The sequence below is a fragment of the Hemitrygon akajei genome, chromosome 1, assembly GCF_048418815.1.
Source record: "Hemitrygon akajei chromosome 1, sHemAka1.3, whole genome shotgun sequence".
Taxonomy (NCBI): domain Eukaryota; kingdom Metazoa; phylum Chordata; class Chondrichthyes; order Myliobatiformes; family Dasyatidae; genus Hemitrygon; species Hemitrygon akajei.
Genome location: NC_133124.1, coordinates 31,205,640 through 31,226,026, shown reverse-complemented (window position 1 = coordinate 31,226,026; position 20,387 = coordinate 31,205,640). Strand labels below are relative to the sequence as shown.

The window sequence follows — 20,387 nt, the reverse complement described above, 5'->3', positions numbered from 1 at the left end:
AAGGAAAGAAATGCCAGTCTTACTATTATACTGGTGGATTCATCTGAAGCAGCTCCGATCACGTCAGTTCACGCTTTACATGGTAATAGTGTTTAAAAAAAGGTTTAGTTGGCGTCCCAAGTGTGGGAGCGTCGTGGGGACACTACGTCCTCGAGAAGTCATCCCACTTCATTGCTTGTGTTTTCTCATAATCTGACTTGCCTTGAGCCTGGAACAGTAAAGCTCCCTATTCAACATTTAAATTGATTCTGTGCTGGGACATTACAGGTGTGGTTGTGTTTGACTGTGCTGCTGTTTCGGCATGGTGTAGTCAATGCTAGGAAAGCTGCAAGACAAATAACAGCTACAAGCTGCAAACTGAAAATCAACCAAATAAGTGTGATTCCAGTGTACTGCACCATTTAAAAGCCTCTTGGCCACCCCCAGGAAAGATTCCACATTTGTGCCTACCAGATAAGTTTTTTGACTCTGTGTTCTTGGTAGCACCGACATATAGTCTGAGGAGTTTACTTTTCTAGTTGTCCAACAATATTCTGTTTATTGTGTAATATTATAACTAAGAAATGCAAACGTGTCACAACTTGAATCAAATACTGTCACGGCAAGAAGGACCAAGCAATCACTTGGCAAAAACAAAGTTTGATAGAAATCATTAAAGTTGCTTTATTTAACCATAAGTAAACACAGAGCAACAGTTATGATTAGATTCACTTGGTTTTTATCAGTACAACTTGTCTTCATGTAATAGTACAATAATTATGAACACACTATTCACCACATCAGCAAACGCTGTGGCTCAGGTTAAACAAAATCATTTTTCTTTACCCTTCCTTGGATTTCATGTTACAGCAGCTTTTTCTGCCTGATTATTTCTTTTCCAAAAATCTAACTACACATGTCTGTGTTTTGGTAATTTCTTCCTGTACTAGTCACAATCAGATATTGCAAAGCAAACGGTGGAGGTATATTTCCAATTAAATCTTATTATTAACAACTAAAGATCTAACTATGTAATTGTTAGTTCAATAGAATTTAAGACCTTAGCAGTCCAAGGTCATTAACAACAATATTGGTGTGGAAGCTAAATTTCTCCTGTAGTCTGGTTTTTAACCAACAGAATACTTGTCTCATTTTGGGGTATTTCTAACAACTTGGGTGAACTACCAGTGTCTATCACAACACCTATGGCAGCCTGCTTAAATGAAATGGTTCGATATATTGCTTGTCTTCTGACAGCAGCCCTTGGAGAAGGCTGGTTATGGTTGGGTGAATGAGAAGAATGGTAGCCTTTTCCAGGTTGCCAGCCTCCCATGAGCTGTTTGTGAAAATAAATTATTCTTGCTAATTTTTACGTGACTTCTGTGTCACCCTTAATAACACTGACTTTAAACTGGGAGATGATATATTGAGATTCATTTGGATCTGGGAGACTGCACTATAAAATTAGTGCCTTTTGGTCCCCATTTAGCAATTGGACAAAGTATGATATATTTGATTTAACCATGCTCAGGAGAAATACAATACTAAAGTAACTCACTTTATTATTTCCTGCATGTGCAAAATTGGTCAATAGATCTCAATAAAAGCTAATATCTGAGTAGTAGCTGTCATTCAGATAACTAGCGCACACAATGTGACTGTAGGAACAAATAATAGTTTTATTCTCAAGCAATTACAGTCAAGTAAACTGCACAGAACAAATAATGGATGATAGGTTTACAAAGAACAGAATTAAATAATTCCAAGGTTCAGAACACCAGAAAAAGACATTCAAAATGTTAGAATATATAACAATTTATCGACAACTCACAAGAATTGTCCACTTGGCGCATTGTTTGATAAATATAAAGATGTGTATAGCATGTCATTTATTTTAAAAAAAGACAAAAGGATCCATGCTAAAATAGAGCTGTGTACATTTAGAAAAATGCCAGCAGTTTCTGGCTCATGCTTCTTAAAAAAGCTCATGATTTTAATATAAGAAAATTCCTTTTTTTAAAATTAAATTACTAAAGTGAACTTCATTTCCAAAAAACATTCCCAACAACTCTTGATTTTTGTGCCAGACAAAAAAGTTTCTACATAAAAACTTCCGTTACTTTTGCACTGACCCAAAGACACATTCTGAGATAAATTTCTATCTGAAGCAAGGTCAGCTTCGATGCACACTGGTGACAATTTCTCTTTTATTCTCTTTTCCTTTTCAACTTCTCTTCTTCACTTCACACTGTTCACATACATAGGATTTTGAACACACCTCTGCAAAAAACACCATCTATTACCGATCTGAAATCAAACCGATTTCAGATAATAAATTATGTAGCATCTATTAACTCCACAGGACTGATTTCTTGAAATTGTGTCCCAATGATACTATTTTGCATGAAAGCATGCAAACTAACATACGGGTTACATTTAAAATCAGTACCTGTAGAATAGTACATCTTTCTGCAACGCATTATATATAATCTGTTTTAAGTTATGCAGCCCTTACTTTTTCGGAGATTAATATCAATCTAGTGCTCTAGTCTAAAATCAACCACACCAAATACTCAACCCTTTGAAATAAACATGCCACTACAAATAACATGAAGGGTGATAAAGCAAAATGGTACAGAAATCACCATTGACTATATTAGAGTCAATTAAAATAATTAAGACAGATATTCAACAAACATTCCAAATAAATCCTTTGAGGCCAATACATTTGAGGTAAACATGATCATTTCTGAAGACTTGTGAAGGCATCAGCTTCGTTAACATTCAGATTACAATGCTCTACCTGAATGGATTCAACACTATAAAATTAACTCCTTTATTTAAAAAGAAAATACACATGCAAAAAGAAAACCCCATCCTTAATTCTGGTTTCTTGGTGTTGACACATATGCTAATCTGTATTAGTGGTCACCACACTTCAGAAAATCTCATTAACTGAACGGAGGCTCCAAATTATGTCACTGAAGGCAAAGAAAAGGAACTCATTTTGATTTTAAATAAATGCTCTAAATATTAGACAAAAAGAAAAGCTTAATCAGTGACAGAAAATGTATAACTTTCATGCAAAAAAAGTGTGTGAACTGTTATTTTCAAAATGTCTTGAACACTGTACAAGATGATATGAGCAGCAGGTAATGGAATAAGACTGGTTGAGTGATGCTGCTAATGTACTTCTTTTAATGAGATATGAGAAGCCACTGGAAATTGCATTCACAGCACAGAATCTTCCAACCACATTCCTCTGGCAGCCGTCTCCTTCTCCCAACTGCATGGCAAGACAGTAAAAAAGTAAGGCATCTGTTACCATCCATCAACATAAGTGCAGTCTGTACATTTCCAGTGAAGTCATACTCTGCGAGCAGATGGAACAGCCATACACTTCAGTGGTTAGGCTGGTTCAGCAGATTTTTCCAACAACATGGCCACTTGCTTCAGTTTCAGAGGATCCAGAGCCACAAATCATCGCCAGGGAACACATCAGCCCCTGACTTAATTTCCAAGTCTCATCTTTCCTGAGCACCACACCAAATTCAAGTCTCTTTCCCTGTGTCTCAGCATGTCTGGTGTCAGTAATAGGGCTGATGGAACAACTGCAGAGAACGGACGGCTAACACCCTTAATTTTCATGACTTCACTGAAGGGTCAAAACAGTTAGATCATTAAATAATTATGTTGAATCACATTCAGGCACAGCTATAGTCAAACAAGAAAAAATGAACAGTTTAATGACAGTGATAACAGAATAAAGTGAAATTTTATAAACAATCTTTGATGAGGAAAATTAAATTCTTACCTTCGCAAATTCTTGTCAAGTCAGGAAATGGACAAAAAGAATAGCTAAACCAATATTCAACAGCATTACCATGATGACCAAGATTGTATTTGGACTCTGTAATTTTTGTAAATAAGATTTGTTATCAATACAGTTAATGCGAATTGTTTCGGCAGCATAATTTGAATACATCTTTTAAAAATAATTCCAATACTATTTCATTTCTAGACGGCTTCTTCACAATCTCATTGTGTTACACTGTGTAAGTTAATTACTATATCCTAAAAAATTACCGTTCCACAAGTAGCCATGATTAGTTTTAACAGCAATTTTGCAGGACTATATATCTGAAGCCCTATTGCTAAAATAGGACTGAGCATTAGTCAAGCAGACACTGACGTAATCATTTCTGATTTGATGTATGATAATTTTTTATATATCCCTCACCAGGTAATAATGACACATTCAACAAAGTAATTAAATAAGTTTATAACATATCGTACCTTCAAAGGTACAAGATCTTACAAGCAGTCACTTGCAAGAGAGAGAAAAGACCAGGTGAAAATTCATACACTTTACCTGTTGAATGAGTCATGCAGATTGAACCTCATTTAAATTTAAATGGCATATTTTTTAAAGGCAGTAATTTATCAAGGTTACATTCAAATATTCTTTTCTTTTCTTAGTTTGCATATAACCTTTTTTAAAACCTGGTTCTGACATGTATTAATACTTTACTAATGAGCTCCTCCAAAGTACATGGAACAGGTGATCACAACAGCAGTTGAGTTGAACAAGTCACCCGCAAAATTAAAAATACTGGCATGCTGGTTCCAGAACAGAGAGAGCTTGTCTAGTCGTTCATGACTCTTAAAAGTGGTCATCGTATTCAGATTTCCAGCCTCTTTGTCTAAATGTGAGAACTGTGGCCTCAGTAAGTATATGTTAATTAACCATTGGGATTTGGTCAGTGAGAGGACTTTTAATTTTGTTTGGAGCAGAACTTGCTGAAATGCCAAATTGCACTACCAGAGGTAATATCTTTAAATGTAAACTGTAAGCTAAACAGTCTTTAGTGGATGCTTGGCAGGATGAATGGGATGTTAGTATTTACCTTTTTGCTGCTTAAATAAAACAAATGGTCATAATTGAATATAAATTAGTTTAGCTTACTTTTTTATAAAATGTAAACTTCGCTAGCCAGAACTAAAAGTAGCTACATCTGACCGTTGGCACCAAGCTGGATTTGAAGCACTGATGAAGAGTCTCGGTCTCCAATGTGCACTCTTTATTCCTTTCCATAGATGCTGCCTGATCTGCTGTGTTCCTCCAATATTACTCTGGATTTCCAGCATCTACAGAACCTCTTGTATTTTGGATACTTGCTTCTTGCATCAGTTCCAATGTCTTGGGGCAGTAATGGCAATGGCAATGGCCAATGGTGGGCCATGAATTATTCTTGGCACTTTATCAGATCTTCAAAGACAATTGACAGTGTGGAAATGGTGATTACATTATGCCTTGGGCATCAATCTCTTGGCCACTCTATCATGGTTCTTGTTGTAAGCCATTCAGAGAACATTAAACATCAATCCTCTGTAACTTCTCAAAAGGTTTAATCAAGTTACTCAGGGAGAAACTACTCTTTAATATTTTTACATTGGGCTCTCTTTGACGAATGTATAAATTCAAGATTATAGTTTCCCTCAGTATATTTTTTTCTCATTACTTGCTTAACATTAATTCACGATGACTGACCTGGAATTATTTAGCCATTTAGTCAGTTTAAACTATGGTACCATATTAGCAGCCAATAAATCCGCTTGCACCGAGATTGGACCGGAAAAGTGAAGTACAAAAGCCCAGAAGTAAGCTCCACTGAGGGCCCAGTAAGTACAAACATGTATCTGAGCTGTCCCAAGCTGGGAATGAGACAACCGGGGACACCACCAGCAGCAACAAGCCACCAACCATTCGAGGTCTGTTACTGGTTACCAGTCATCCGTAACTACCCATTTGCAGCCTGCCATCTGCCATTAGACTGCCATCTAACCTCATGTGGTCACCTGCTCTGGACATAGAAGCTAGTTGAGTCAGACTCTGGCAAATTCATGGGCACATCAGAAGCACATAAAGAGGTTTAACTTTTCAGCCAGCCTATTTCAGAATGCTAACTGCTTGCTCAAGGGTTGATTCCCATCTTGGAAAGTATTGTGGTCTGATATGCTAGTTCCTGCAAGCAAAGAGATCACTGAGCTTATTAGTAGCTTAACTATAAGAATTCTAAGGGTGCAGAGGAAACAAGGCTGGCTGGGAGAACAAAAGCAATGGCCAGTGCTGGTGGATTGAAAAAGTTACACACACAAAGTGCTGGAGGAACTCAACAGGCCGGGCAGCATCAAGAGAAAAGAGTAAACAGTCAGTGTTTTTAGGGCTGAGCACCTTCATCGGGACAGGAAATAAAAGACACGAGGTGCCATAGAGTAAGAAGGTGGGAGAGGGGAGGAAGAATTACAAGGTAGTGGGTGATAGGTGATACTGGGAGAGGGGGAGGGCTGAAGTAAAGAGCTGGGAAGTTGATTGGTGAAAGAGTTATTGGGCTGGAGAAGGGTTAATCTGATAGGACAAAAGACCATGGAAGAAAGGGAAGGGGGAGGAGCACCAGAGGGAGGTGATGGGCAGGTAAGGAGATAAGGTGAGAGAGGGAATTGTGAATGGTGAAATGGGGGGGGGGGGGGAATTACCAGAAATTCTTGTTGGGGTTTAATTATATTTCTATCGACCTTGTCTCAATCCTGCTTCAAACTCTGAGGTAAGGGTTTTTATCTTTCTACGGTTTCACGGTTTGTTTCCCATGCTGATGTTGGGGCACTTTATCTGGCCAAACATGGTTAAAAAAACATGGCTTTTATGTTATAGATTTTGATTTGCTCTAAGTAGCTGATCTTTAAAGGTTTTATTCTCCATGGAAGTATTTTTAGAAGCCCTACAGGTTTACAAGATATTTATCTTGATTGTCTAGATGTTTATCTTGAATGTCTGGAAATTTATCTAGATTGTCTAAAAGACATGAAAAATATTGGCTGACAGGCACTTTGTAAGTAACAGGAACTGCTCTGAGATTTAGTCTCAATATTTTTTTTCCTTTAGAGGAACCTTACCAAAAGTTGTAGGAAGCTGCTTAAAACTGCTGGATACATACCGTCTCTTCCATTTCTTCTGATTCTTCCACACTATCATCACTTGATTGAGATTTCAACAGTTTCTTTGGTTCTGGAACAACTACGGATAACTGTTTCTTCAATTTTGGCTCCAATTTTTTCTCTTTGACAGAAGACTTTATAGACGACGGCCTTGCCGGTGTCAGTTTTGGTGGGGGTGGTTGCCTTCCAAGTACCACTGGTGTAGGATTGGCCTGCTCTTCTGGCTCATCGGGAGGCAGTTTTACATCTGTGCGCACTAAGTAACTATGGTACGCGCTGTGCAACTGTCCGTTGCCAGCAGCTGTAGAGCTGAAAGCTGCTGACTTTGGCTGTATCCACTCGCTGCTCTGCTTGGTGGAGCTCTTTGATAGCTGCCTATTCATTGAAGCGCTCGAAAAATCCTTGTTTACACTGCTGGCAGAGCCCTTATTCCAACTGGTATTCGGCGTTTTCTTGTATATTGGTGGCGAGGGAGGGGGCGTTGGGCCAGGACTTTGTTCAGGACTGTGGGATGGTGTTGTGCCTTTCCTGTAGAAATGGGGACTGTTATTGGCTGATGCTGGTTTTGTTTCCTTTGGAGGTGGAGGCTCTTCTTTCTTCTCTGTATATCCCATTGCCTCCTGCATTCTCTGCTTAATGTAATCGAGACCTAGAGAAGTAAGGAATATATTTACTAATCAATTGTGGATGAAATGCTGACAGTGAGGAGAAATAAAAAAAAAGTTTTGAAGGAGAGAATGAATCCAATTTAACATCACAGCTAACAATAAAGGCATTGCATGAAAGCAACGAAGCCAATATCTGCATTTTAAATCTAACTTATTTTTGTATATTTATTCTTTATAATTGTTAAATGCTGTTTTTTGCTGCATGTCCTGCCAACACAGCACAGCAAATTCCTAATGCATGTAAATGTAAGTGGCAAATGAAATTGATCCTTGACTCAATTAAATATCAGTTGGTTAAAGATACAAGAAAATTAATATCCACAAAATTTAGTGCAAATCACTCTAACTTATATGTTTGATATTTGAGCATTATGGCAGAAAATTTAAACCGATTGGAAAAGCTGGTAAGTCTTTGAAGGGCAAGGTTGGTGAGAGCTAACAATCAACTTCAAACAGCGTGGATCATTCCAAGGCTGGACATCCAGAGGCAGCTCCTTTTGGAGACAGGTACCCGAATGTGATTGGGAATGTTGGATGGAGTATGCTAGGTTTGGGGCTGAGTATACACATGTAGAAGACAGGGTTGGGATTGGGACCTGGAGACCAGAGCGTGGCCAGGAATTGGGGAAGATGAGCCAAGAGAGGGAGTGGGTCTGTGGGAGGGCTGTAGGAGGTCAGAGCGTGGTTGGGAGAGGAAGGAAGGAAGTGAAGGCCTCAAGCTGTGTAATGTACTATATATATGTGTGTGTGTGTGTGTGTGTGTGAGAAAGTTTGTGCACATGTATGGATGTATTTGCCCATGTATTGGGCAAAAATACTGGTTGGTAAGTGAATGTGGCTCTCACAGTAGAATTTCTGTTTTGTCATCGTTGAGCCCATTTGAAAAATACACTGCCCTATTTCTGGTCCTCATTATTTGCCCGGTTGACTGAAACATCAACCATTAACTAGTTAGTGGATGTCGCCATGTCACCTGAATCTGATAAAAAGTTCACAGGAAGTGCAACAATGAAAAACAAACAGATGAGGTGAAGAAAATATCGGACATTTGGGAAATCTGATGATATTTTAATAAATGAGGAAGGAAATCTAATGAGGTTAAATGGAAGACAAACTGCAAACAAAAGTGAAGACTAGGAACTAAAGGAAATTTCTTGGGCCTTTTGTTGCAATAAAAGACAGAGAATAAATAAAAACAAATGGAAACTCAAAAAGGCCTGAAGTTGAGCCTAAGTCGATTAGTCTGAAATTACTCGTTCTGCTTTACAAAGTGTTCCTTTTTCAAAGTAAATAGACCCATCTTTAACAAAAAAATACTATTGAATAGGCTGACACTTATGCAATGTTTTTCTCCGAAAGAAATTTTGTCTGCAGCAAGAAAACCACATAGGTCAGAGTCAAAGATTTCTAAGTTTTCTGTCAGTCTCACGTACAAACACGCAGGGCATACACTGACATGTAGGGCAGACTTGAGATCCTTACAGTATCCCACTCTGGAAGATGATTACAAACCAGCACCAATCCAGGCACCAAAGCATTTCTAGGTCATAGGGAATAGCAAACTAGGTCATAGTAAAATTCTCTGAAAAAAGCTGACTGGTTGACTCCGTTCATCAAGCCTTCTCCCCCACTAACAGTAAGTTAGTTCAATAGGTAGATATCTGAATATTGGAATGCATCTTATAAGCTTTTGCAAAATTTAATTCCACATGTACTCCAGATCTTGATAACCTCTATACTCCTAACTTCCAATTTTCTCTGAGCTAGATTGCTGGTTCTTAGTTTAACAATATACTGTGTCATAACATTTCATAAATTTGAAAATTGCTACTTAAATCCTGGATACTCCTGCATCTCAAGAGAGCTGGAATCATCTGGGTAAATTTCTGAATGTTCTCCAGGGCATTAATATCTCTCTTTAGCCCACAGTTGTGCCGTGGTCCAGCCAGAGAGATTTGTATATTTGTTGGCTGGTGTTTCTAATTTGCCCGTAACAAATACATGCCGACTGAATTTAACTAGGATATGTTTCTTCAAGTTAAACTAATTTCTTCCTTAATAATAGCCCCCAGTAGCTTGTCACTACTGTTTTAGACTGACATTGAAGTAGAGAACGTGAGTGAAGCAAGTTGCTTCATGTGGACACGATACCAGATGATTTTGCTGTAAGTAGCATTTTTATGATATACATTACAGAATTTCAATTAAAATATTTCTTTAATGAGAGAGGGCAGAGAATGGCCAGACTGGTTCAAGCTGAGAGGAAGGTGACGGTAACTCAAAACCACGTGCTACAACAGTGGTGTGCAGAAGAGCATCTCTGAACGCACAGCACATCGAACCTTGAAGTGGATGGGCTACAGCAGCAGAAGACCACGAACATGGCACCATATACTACCCAGAGATTCATTTTCTTGCAATCATTCACAGTAGAACAGAGAAATACATTAAAATCAATGAAAAACTACAAAGACTAACAAACAACCAATATGCATAAACTGTGCAAATTTTAAAAATCAGTACATAAATACAAGTTGAGTACCCCTTCTCTGAAATGTTTTGGGTGGGAAGTGTTTTAGATTTTGGATTTTTAAAAATTTTGGAATATACAATGAGCTAGCTTGGAATCGTCATAATTTCCAACTCTGAATATATGTGCTACCGGTAAGTAGTCTATATCTTACACATGTTCATCACACATATATATTTAATAGTAAAAATTAAATTACACACCTTTAATATAATGAAAATATAATGTGTGCAAGGTAACAAAAGCTGTACAGCAGCATAGGGAGAGAGTACCTGAATCAGCTGCTGACCAACAACACACAACGGCAGGCTTTGATTAAAAGGTTACAGTACTCTATATTTGTAATTTACTTTTTTTAAGGCTTTATGTAAGGCATCAGCATTGTAGACGTGTTCAGGTATTAGGTTTTCATCAGTGATGATGTTGCCAAACTCATCAATGGATTTCTCCGCAGCTTCGTGATCAGCAGACACTTGATATTTAAAATGTTAAAAATCTTTAAAAATTTAATGCTGTGCCTTCTCTTAAATTTCTGCAACCAGTCTGCTGAATATTCACAGTTACCTTCAATTTTCATTTTGTCGTGACAGGTCTTTGCTTGTTTCATGATCAGCATCCCGTTAAGTGGGATATGTTCACTCCGATGCTGACGATACACGATCGAGTTCTTCATTTCTCGCTTTACACAATGTTTTTCTATTCTTCATTAACTTTTGCTCATTACATATGTGAGCTCACTTATCAGAACTGCTTGCGGTGTGCAGAGACCTGCGCTTCGCTTGGGAATCTTCTCAGCGCTTTGTGGAATTTTCCATTGCTGATTTTATATCAGTACCCCAAAAAAATTTTGGATTTTGGAGATTTTTGGATTTTGAAATTTCAGATAAGGAGCACTCAACCTATAATACTGAGAACATGAGCTCCACAGTCCTTAGGTTGTGCAATCAAATCAGATTTGAGGTGAGTGAGTTATCCACGCTGGTTCAGGAGCCTGATGGTTCCTGAGCCTGGTGATGTGGGACCTAAAGCTCCTGTACTTCCTTCCTGATGGCAGCATTGAGACGAGAGAATGGAGGTCCTTGATAATGGATGCTGCTTTCTTGAGGCAGCATTCTTTACAAATGTATTCAGTGTTGGAGAAGGTGCTTGTGATGGATTGGGCTGTGTCCACAGCTTCCAAAAATAGCTGCAATTTCAGATTATATTCAGACACTTGTTTGAAGTTCCAAATATCCTCAATATTTAGAAGGAGGCATGAGTAACTCACAACTGCCAAATTCATTTTCAACTCATGCCACACTCTGACAGAAAACGTACAGGGCCATTGGAAGCTGAAGGGGATGCAGAAAAGTTTTGTGAGGGCTTGAACTATAAGGAGAGACTGGATAGAGATTCTGTTCCCAGGCGGAAAGGCGGCTGGGGGTTGAACTTAACATAGAACATAGAATAGTACAGCACATTACAGGCCCTTTGGCCCACAATGTTGTGCTGACCCTCAAACCCTGCCTCCCATATACCTGTCTAGTAGTCTCTTAAACTTCACTAGTGTGTCTGCCTCCACCACTGACTCAGGCAGTGCATTCCATGCACCAACCACTCTCTGAGTAAAAAACCTTCCTCTAATATCCCCCTTGAACTTCCCTCCCCTTAACTTAAAGCCATGTCCTCTTGTACTGAGCAGTGGTGCCCTGGGCAAGAGGCGCTGGCTGTCCACTCTGTCTATTCCTCTTAATATCTTGTACACCTCTATCATGTCTCCTCTCATTCTCCTTCTCTCCAAAGAGTAAAGCCCTAGCTCCCTTAATCTCTGATCATAATCCATACTCTCTAAACCAGGCAGCATCTTGGTAAATCTCCTCTGTACTTTTTCCAATGCTTCCACATCCTTCCTATACTGAGGCGACCAGAACTGGACACAGTACTCCAAGTGTGGCCTAACTAAAGTTTTATGGAGCTGCATCATTACATCGCGACTCTTAAACTCTATCCCTTGACTTATGAAAGCTAACACCCCATAAGCTTTCTTAACTACCCTATCTACTTGTGAGGCACCTTTCAGGGATCTGTGGACATGTACCCCAAGATCCCTTTGCTCCTCCACACTACCAAGTATCCTGCCATTTACTTTGTACTCTGCCTTGGAGTTTGTCCTTCCAAAGTGTACCACCTCACACTTCTCCGGGTTGAACTCCATCTGCCACTTCTCAGCCCACTTCTGCATCCTACCAATGTCTCTCCGCAATCTTTGACAATCCTCTACACTATCTACATCACCACCAACCTTTGTGTTGTCTGCAAACTTGCCAACCTACCCTTCTACCCCCACATCCAGGTCGTTAATAAAAATCACAAAAAGTAGAGGTCCCAGAACAGATCCTTGTGGGACACCACTAGTCACAACCCTCCAATCTGAATGTACTCCGTCCACCATGACCCTCTGCCTTTTGCAGGCAAGCCAATTCTGAATCCACCTGGCCAAACTTCCCTGGATCCCATGCCTTCTGACTTTCTGAATAAGCCTATGTGGAACCTTGTCAAATGCCTTACTAAAATCCATGTAGATCACATCCACTGCACTTTCCTTATCTATATGCCTGGTCACCTCCTTAAAGAACTCTATCAGGCTTGTTAGACATGATCTGCCCTTCACAAAGCCATGCTGACTGTCCCTGATCAGACCATGATTCTCTAAATGTCCATAGATCCTATCTCTAAGAATCTTTTCCACCAGCTTTCCCACCACAGACATAAGGCTCACTGGTCTATAATTACCCAGACTATCCCTACTACCTTGGTTTATAGAGGTTTATAAAATAATGAGGGGCAAAGATAGAGTAGATGGTCATTTTTGCAGGTAGGATAGTCTAAAATAGGGCCGGGATATAGCTCAGCTGATAGAGTATCAGACTTTTAATCTGAGGGTCCAAGTTTCAAGTCCCTGTTCAGTCATTGGATTTTACGACCAAGCTGGTGTGGTCTTTCATTGATTACGGTTATTATTCCATTATGGATTTATTGAGTATGCCTACAAGAAAATGACTCAGGGTTGTATTTGGTGACATATATGTACTTTGAAAATTTACTTTGAACTTTTAAAACTAAAGGGCATGGGTTTAAGGGGAGAGGGGAAAGATTTAAAGGGGAACTGAGGGGCAAGATTTTCATACAGAGGATGACAAATAAATGGAATGGCCTGCCTAAGGTGGTGGTAGAGGCAGGTCCAATTACAACGTTTAAGAAAACATTTGGAGAGATACAGAAATAAGAATGACTTTGACGAATAAGTACCAAACACAGGCAAATGGGATCACTTTAGATAGGCACCTTAGTTGGTATTGGCAAGTTAGGCCAAAGAGCCTGCTTTCATGCTGTCTAATTCTATAATCTGTTCAGTAACGGCTGGTGCAAGTAGGTTTTTAATCCCTGGAGGAGAAAGCTGCTCTGTTCCAAAACATGGTATGCTATGTCTTTAATCACCCTATTTCCAAATAATAACTCTAGATATTCCATTTCTTTTCTATTTAACAGGATATGTTTTGTTCATTTTGAATAAAAGTAGTGCTTGCAGGTTCCTCATTTAATTATATTTCTCTCGTTATTCTGTAGTCGCCTTGGAAACACATTTAACCAATGTTGCATAAACCAGAAAGCTTAAACCCAGCCAAAACACAAGGCCTTGGGGCTTTTGATACAAGTTTATATTGGATCATATCTATAACGTTACAAACTAGTAACTTGGTTTAGCCTAGAAAGAATGGCCTTGCATATTGTGTTATGTTGAAAAATCATTTTTAAATACCCATGAAATAAAAATCCTTTCAATCAAGGTTTGCAATTATTCTGTAAAAAAAATAGTGACTGAGTGGTTAACAGCCAATCTTTAACTTTTGAAGTGTGAACTTGCAATTAAAGGCAAAAAACAAAATGCCTACATGATGCAAATTAAGTTTTACACTGCTGGGCAAAAATGACTTTCTATTCCTGCTTCATACCATGAGTCTTCATTGTCCATTCCTACTTCCTGGCAGCGACCGAGGACCACAGCACCAGTGGAGAAGACTATGAAGTTATTGACGGTGGGGTGGGGGGGGGGGGGGCAGTGGAGTCTATACAGAATTGCTTTGAATTGGTCCATATTCAGGGAATCATCTTTGGATCTGAATTTTCCACAGTTGTCATCGACTTCACCAAGACCAATGTAAAGGAGTTCGTGCCTCCATTGTGTCTTCTGATGGTGTGTTGCCCTTCATCAACCATGGGATTGAGTTCAAGCATCATGAGGTAATGTTACAGCTATATAAGACCTGGGTCAGACTCCACTTGGAGTACTGTGTTCAGTTCTGGTTGCCTCACTACAGGAAAGATGTCGATACTATAGAGAGAGTGCAGAGCAGATTTACAAGGATGTTGCCTGGATTGGGGAACATGCCTTATGAGAATAGGTTGAGTGAACTCAGCCTTTTCACCTTGGAGTGACGGAGGATGAGAGGTGACCTGATAGAGGTGTATAAGATGATGAGAGGCATTGATTGTGTGGATAGTCAGAGGCTTTTTCCCAGGGCTGAAATGGCTAACACAGGGGGGCATAGTTTTAAGGGGAATAGGTACAAGGGGTATGTCAGGGATAAGTTTTTCACACAGTGAGTGGTGTGTGCATGGAATGCACTGCCAGCAACAGTGGTGGAGGCAGGTAGAATAGGGTCTTTTATGAGCCTCTTAGGCAGGTACATGGAGCTTAGAAAAATAGACGGCTATATGCTCGGGAAATTCTAGGCAGTCTCTAGAGTAGGTTACATGGTCAGCACAACATTGTGGGCCGAAGGGCCTGTAATGTGCTGTAAATCGCCATGTTCTTTGTTCCCAAACGAGATGCCCTGGGTGAAACAGGAGATCCACGGTCTGCTACTGACTATGATGATCAGGAATGATGATCAAGTCCAGATATGACCTCTAGAAGGCTATCATAAGAGCAAAGTGACAATTCTGGATGAAGCTAGAGGCATCGATGATCGATAGCTGTGGCAGATTACAATCAGCAGAGATCAGAAACCTCATCACCACAGGCACACCTCAGGGCTGCGTGCCCAGCTCCCTGCTCTACCCTCGCTATACTTATGACTGTGTAGTTAAGCGAAGCTCCAGCATCATCTAAAAATTCGCTGATGATACCATTATTGTTAGCAGAATCACGCAGAGTGGTGGTGTGTGGAAGAAGTCACCAGGGAGAGCAGTGGAAGCAGGCAGTTTGGCTGAGTTTAAGAGGCTTTAAGATAGACACATGAATATCAAGGAAATGGAGGAATATGGATGATACACCCAAAGAGGACAATTAGTAGAAATTGACATTAAGATCAGCACAATATTGTGGGCTGAATGGCCTGCCCAGTGCTTTACTGTTCTCTGAACTGGAAATACACAGTTAACTATTCACAGTAAGAATTCACTCAAAATACTGACAATTTTAATGTATCCTACCACATTTATATTTTAAAAGTTAAAAAGGCATAACTGCACCAAGTAGATAAATACCTAAGAACTATTACAAAGTCTTGGTAACATTTAGCATTCTATGTAAAGAGGGCTGCTGTCATAATGGCAGAGCTAAGTATCTTTAGTAATAAACATTGGTTACAAAGAATGATACATTTGATAGAAGAGGTTTTAGATTGAATGACCAGAATGTTTGAATTTGAATGCGATGTTAGCCTTCATTTCAAGAGGACTAGCATATAAAAGCAAGCATGTAATGTTGAGACTTTATAAAGCTCTGGTAAGATCACATTTGGTGTACTGTGAGCAGTTTTGGGCCCCTCATCTAGAAAGGATGAGCTGAGACTGGAGAGGGTTCAAAGAAGGTTTTCGAAAATGATTCCAGGATTGAATGGCTTGTCATATGAAAAGCATTTGGTGGCTTTGGGCCTGTATTCACTAGAATTCAGAAGAATGGGAGTGACCTCATTAAAACCAATTGAATGGTGAAAGGCCTTGATAGAGTGGATGTGCAAAAGATGTTTTCTATGATGAGAGAGTCTAGGACCAGAGGACGCAGCCTCAGAATAGAGGGGCATCCTTTTAGAATGGAGATGAGGAGGAATTTCTTTAGCCAGAGAGTGGTGAATCTGTGGAATTCGATGCCACTGGCAGCTGTGGAGGCCAGGCCTTTAAGAATATTTAAGGCAGAGGCTGATAGATTCTTGATTGGTCAGGGCATGAAGGGATATGGGGAGAAGACAGGAGATTAGAACTGAGAGGAAAATTGGATCAGCCAGGATGAAATAGCAGAGCAGACATGGTGGGCCAAATGGCCTAATTCTGCTTCTATATCTTCTGGTCTAAAAAGAAAGAGTGGTCATCAGAAAATAACAAATACTAAAGCTACCACCATAATGAAAAGTAAAATATGATGGTACCTTAATTTTTGATTTCAGACATAAAGCTGTCATCTTAAAAGTACAATGTAGATAATAGTAGTGCCGTCACTTCTTCAGATAACCAAGTACAGGCAGTTGACTATGGGGAAAAGATAACAAAGGGAGGACTATCCAAGTTGGTACAATAGAGATTATCTACTGACTCTTATAAGGGAGCAGGGGAGGGAGAAGGGAAATTCATTCCCTGATGTTAAACAAAGATCCATTTAACAAATAGTCCTTTAGATTTAACTACATCCGCACTTATCGGATCGTATCTGGCATGGCTTTGCAATTCATATTTTGGGAATATTAATGTTTTCAGAATACATGGGAATGGTTCAGGCAGTGGGGAACAGGATTTGTCTTTGAGCAAAAGAATGTTCTGTGGTTGTTCTAAGATGGGTCCATACAAGACAAGTGGAGGAGAACAAACTCAAGGATACCACTCTCGTTTTTATACAGAGTCACCATCGGTTTTATACAGTGATTGCAATCCTCGATTGAAAGGATTTTTGCTTCAGGTGATATTATAAAAATATTTCTCAAAACAACACATCACTTAAGGTCATTTTTTTCCTAGGCTAAACCAAGCTAATAGTTAGTAATGTTCTAGATATGATCCATTCTACGCTTACAGTTATCCTGGTTAAGTTTTTAAAAAATATGTTAAACTGATTAAGCAGTAAAGTTCTAGAAATTATCTACTCTAAACTGGCACAAAATATCTCTAAGCCATTACCTTCCTGCTGGGTTTAAGCACAATTATTTGTGCTCATTTGGCACTGAACAATAGAGACAGAAGAAGAAATTTCCAAATAAGGGGAAGAATAGCAAAAATATTTTATTCATCCCTATCAAAAAGATTAACACGAAATCAGATTTTGCTCTGACAAGATAACGGGTTTGCCATTTATCTTGGATAATGCTGACTTTCTAGATTTTCTTGTAGTTTGTCAAAGCAGTTCTCTTATTTTGAACACTTAATTTAAAACAGAGTCACAGCAAGGATTCTGTGTTATCTACAAGCAGCATAATCATCCGGGAGGCAACCGGGTTCAAACATCGTCATACAGACTCCAGATTTCCAAACAGGAAGTGCAAAACTGGAAAAATAAATTGCACTTAAACCTTTTCAGAGGAAATGAAATAAAAATGTTGATAAAATGTATATGAAACAGAAAAAACAATCAAGACATTATTTATGTGCAAAATGAATTCCTTTCATGAAGGACTGATTTCCTGAAGGAACGGTAGCTAGTCATTTAGTGGTAATTAGCACTTGTTATGTTTTTCACTCCTGACTGAAGAAGTTGTGACTTTTTAACCTGTATTGGAATTGAGAATAATGAGTTACTGGCTTAATCCAGATCCTGACTGTGATCCCTGTAGCTGTGAAAGGGTTTGGTCTCAGTGACAGCAACTTTAATTGTTCAGTTTATGGACGAATCTAAGATCTGTTCTCATTTTCCACCTATCCCCTACTCTTCCATAAGCTTTGTTAGTTATAATAAGATGTTTCAAGTTGCAAATGTTTATGGGCATTGGTATTTTTGTAGGTTATATCCTGTACCGATGGAAAGTGGTGATAATCTCACTATTCTTAGTACAACTACCGGTACATGTGAGCTATGAAGTATATGACCACAGTGGGGAATTAAATGTGAATCAATACCTTACTTTTTCCAAAGTGAAAAGAAATACTGCTTAAGTCTGTATGTAAAAGTGAGGAAAGGTTCTGAATCTGTAATTACACCACAGCTATGAACAGAAAATAATCAGAGAATGATGACTGCCAAAAAAAAAGCAAAATTCAGCAATATGAAGAGACTTGTCCAAAAATTAACTGGCCATAAAATATAAGCAGATTGGTAGGGGAACATCTTCACCCATAAATAGAAACGCAATTTTCTTGACAGAAAATTGAGATTGTTGGATCTCCTGTTTTGAGATCTTCGACCTTCAGAAAAGCAGCAATGATGTACGTAGCGTATAATCTCCCACCAATGCCTGTTGTGAATGTCAGCCGTTAACACTTTTATAGTAGTAGGAATGCCACAGACTCACCAGCCCAACAATCAGCAACAACTAAAATATGGTAGGGTTATTTCAAATTGTAAGCTTATAGGGAGTGAAGTGAAAAATAATGTAGTAATTCAGTGGTTTGAAGGCATTTTCTTTCATAGTAGGAGAAGTGCTCTCGAGAAGAGGCCCCATCCATCAAGGGTATTCAGGGAACAACTTCCCAACCTGAACTTCAAGAAGGAAAACTGCGTGAAGGTTTCAACATCAGTAATGACGTTCTCACTGAAACCTAACATCTGCTGCAGGTATTCTACAACCTGTGACAGGGTGAAATGAACTTAAATGCATGTGGTTGTTTCTAGGCTACAGCTGGGAATATTCACTTTACTTCACCGTTTACTGTACATGATTACACATTCCAGACTACTGGTGCCCTTTTATTCTAATAATGTTTACCATATTCTCCCTTGGCAGAGAAAAGCAAGCTGAAGGAGTGTAGACCTCAACGATGATGCAAGTACCATTTCCTGTGCAAACCTCCTTTTGTCAGTACTGCATTTTGACTCCATTTTGTATCGGAAATGAAAGGAAGACCATTCCCTTGAGACCCACATAGTCTCTGAGCACAGAATGCAAGTCACATTGGTCAGAATCAGGTTTATTTTCACTGACATATGTCACGAAATCTGTTGTTTTGCAGTAGTACAGAGCAATATATTAAAATTACAATAGATTACAATAAGAAATATAAAAATATTTATAAAATATTTATATAATTAAATATTTGTAGAGTACAAAGAGGGCAAAATAGTGAGATGGTGTCCACAGATTCATGGAAAGTTCAGTAATCTGATGTCTGAGGAGAAGCTGTTCCTAAAAGATTGAGCGTGCATCTTCACATTCCTGTATCTCCTCCCTTAGTGTGTTCTCTGCAGAATATCCTGCAAAATCTGCCACACCTTCATTCAGCAGTAGACTGAAGCCCTCACTGCACTGAATCTGGGTGTATGAAGCTATCCATTTGCACGTGTACGAGTTCCACACTGATGGCCTCAGCGCGGAACTCATGAAAAATGGGATGCCATACTGAAACAAAGATTCCATTGCCTGGACTTCATGAGGGAAGCAATCCTGCTATACACCATACCATCATAGAAATGCAGTAAATAAGGGCAGAAGTATGCCATCTTCCACTTTGAACCTGTCCCAGCATTCAACATGATCACGGCTGATCACCTACCTCAAAACCCCCCTGGTGGATTTTTCCTTTGCATCTAGAAATTGCCTGTCTCTTTCTTCAGATTATTCAGCATCTTTTTTCAACAACCTACTGTGATAGAACATTCCATTCTGAGTGAGGACGTTTCTCAATATCTCAATCCCTTGCCCTGTAATCGCAAACTGCAACCCCTCATCCCAAGCAACACACAGAGTGCTGGAGGAACTCAGGCAGCGTCTGTGGAAATGAGGAGGGAGTCGACATTTTCAGGCCAAGACTCTTTTTCAGGACCCCTCATCCTAGATTCCTTCTCTCCAGGGGAGCATCATTCCCCTATCTTATCCTAACAAAATTTTGTGAGTTTCAGCCAGATGCCCTCTCACTCTTATCAGCTCTAGTGGATACAAATTTGTCAACTTAACGAGTCCTCGTGTGGCATCCCAGCCACCACGAGAATCACTCTGGTGAATCCTTCCTGTACTTCCTCTATGGCAAGAATGTCCCTTAAGGGAGAAGACCAAAATTGTATGCAATATTCCAAGTGCGATCTCACCAAGGTT

General features: G+C 39.3%; 1 protein-coding gene across 5 annotated transcripts in view; it reads right to left on the bottom strand.

Annotated features, from left to right (window-relative positions):
• Positions 1-20,387, bottom strand: part of LOC140725192 (junctophilin-1-like) — a 153,607-nt gene that overhangs the window by 16,651 nt on the left and 116,569 nt on the right. The window contains exons 4-6 of one of the 5 annotated variants that reach the window (XM_073040335.1): positions 6,975-7,624; positions 3,794-3,889; positions 639-3,693 (exon numbers count right to left, since the gene is read on the bottom strand). In XM_073040335.1, coding sequence (XP_072896436.1) covers positions 3,809-3,889; positions 6,975-7,624 — 731 coding nt within the window. In that variant the 3' untranslated portion in view covers positions 639-3,693; positions 3,794-3,808. Of the gene's footprint in view, positions 1-638; positions 3,694-3,793; positions 3,890-6,974; positions 7,625-20,387 lie in introns of those variants that run through there. The other 4 variants (XM_073040327.1, XM_073040343.1, XM_073040352.1 and 1 more) reach the window with 4 other exon arrangements.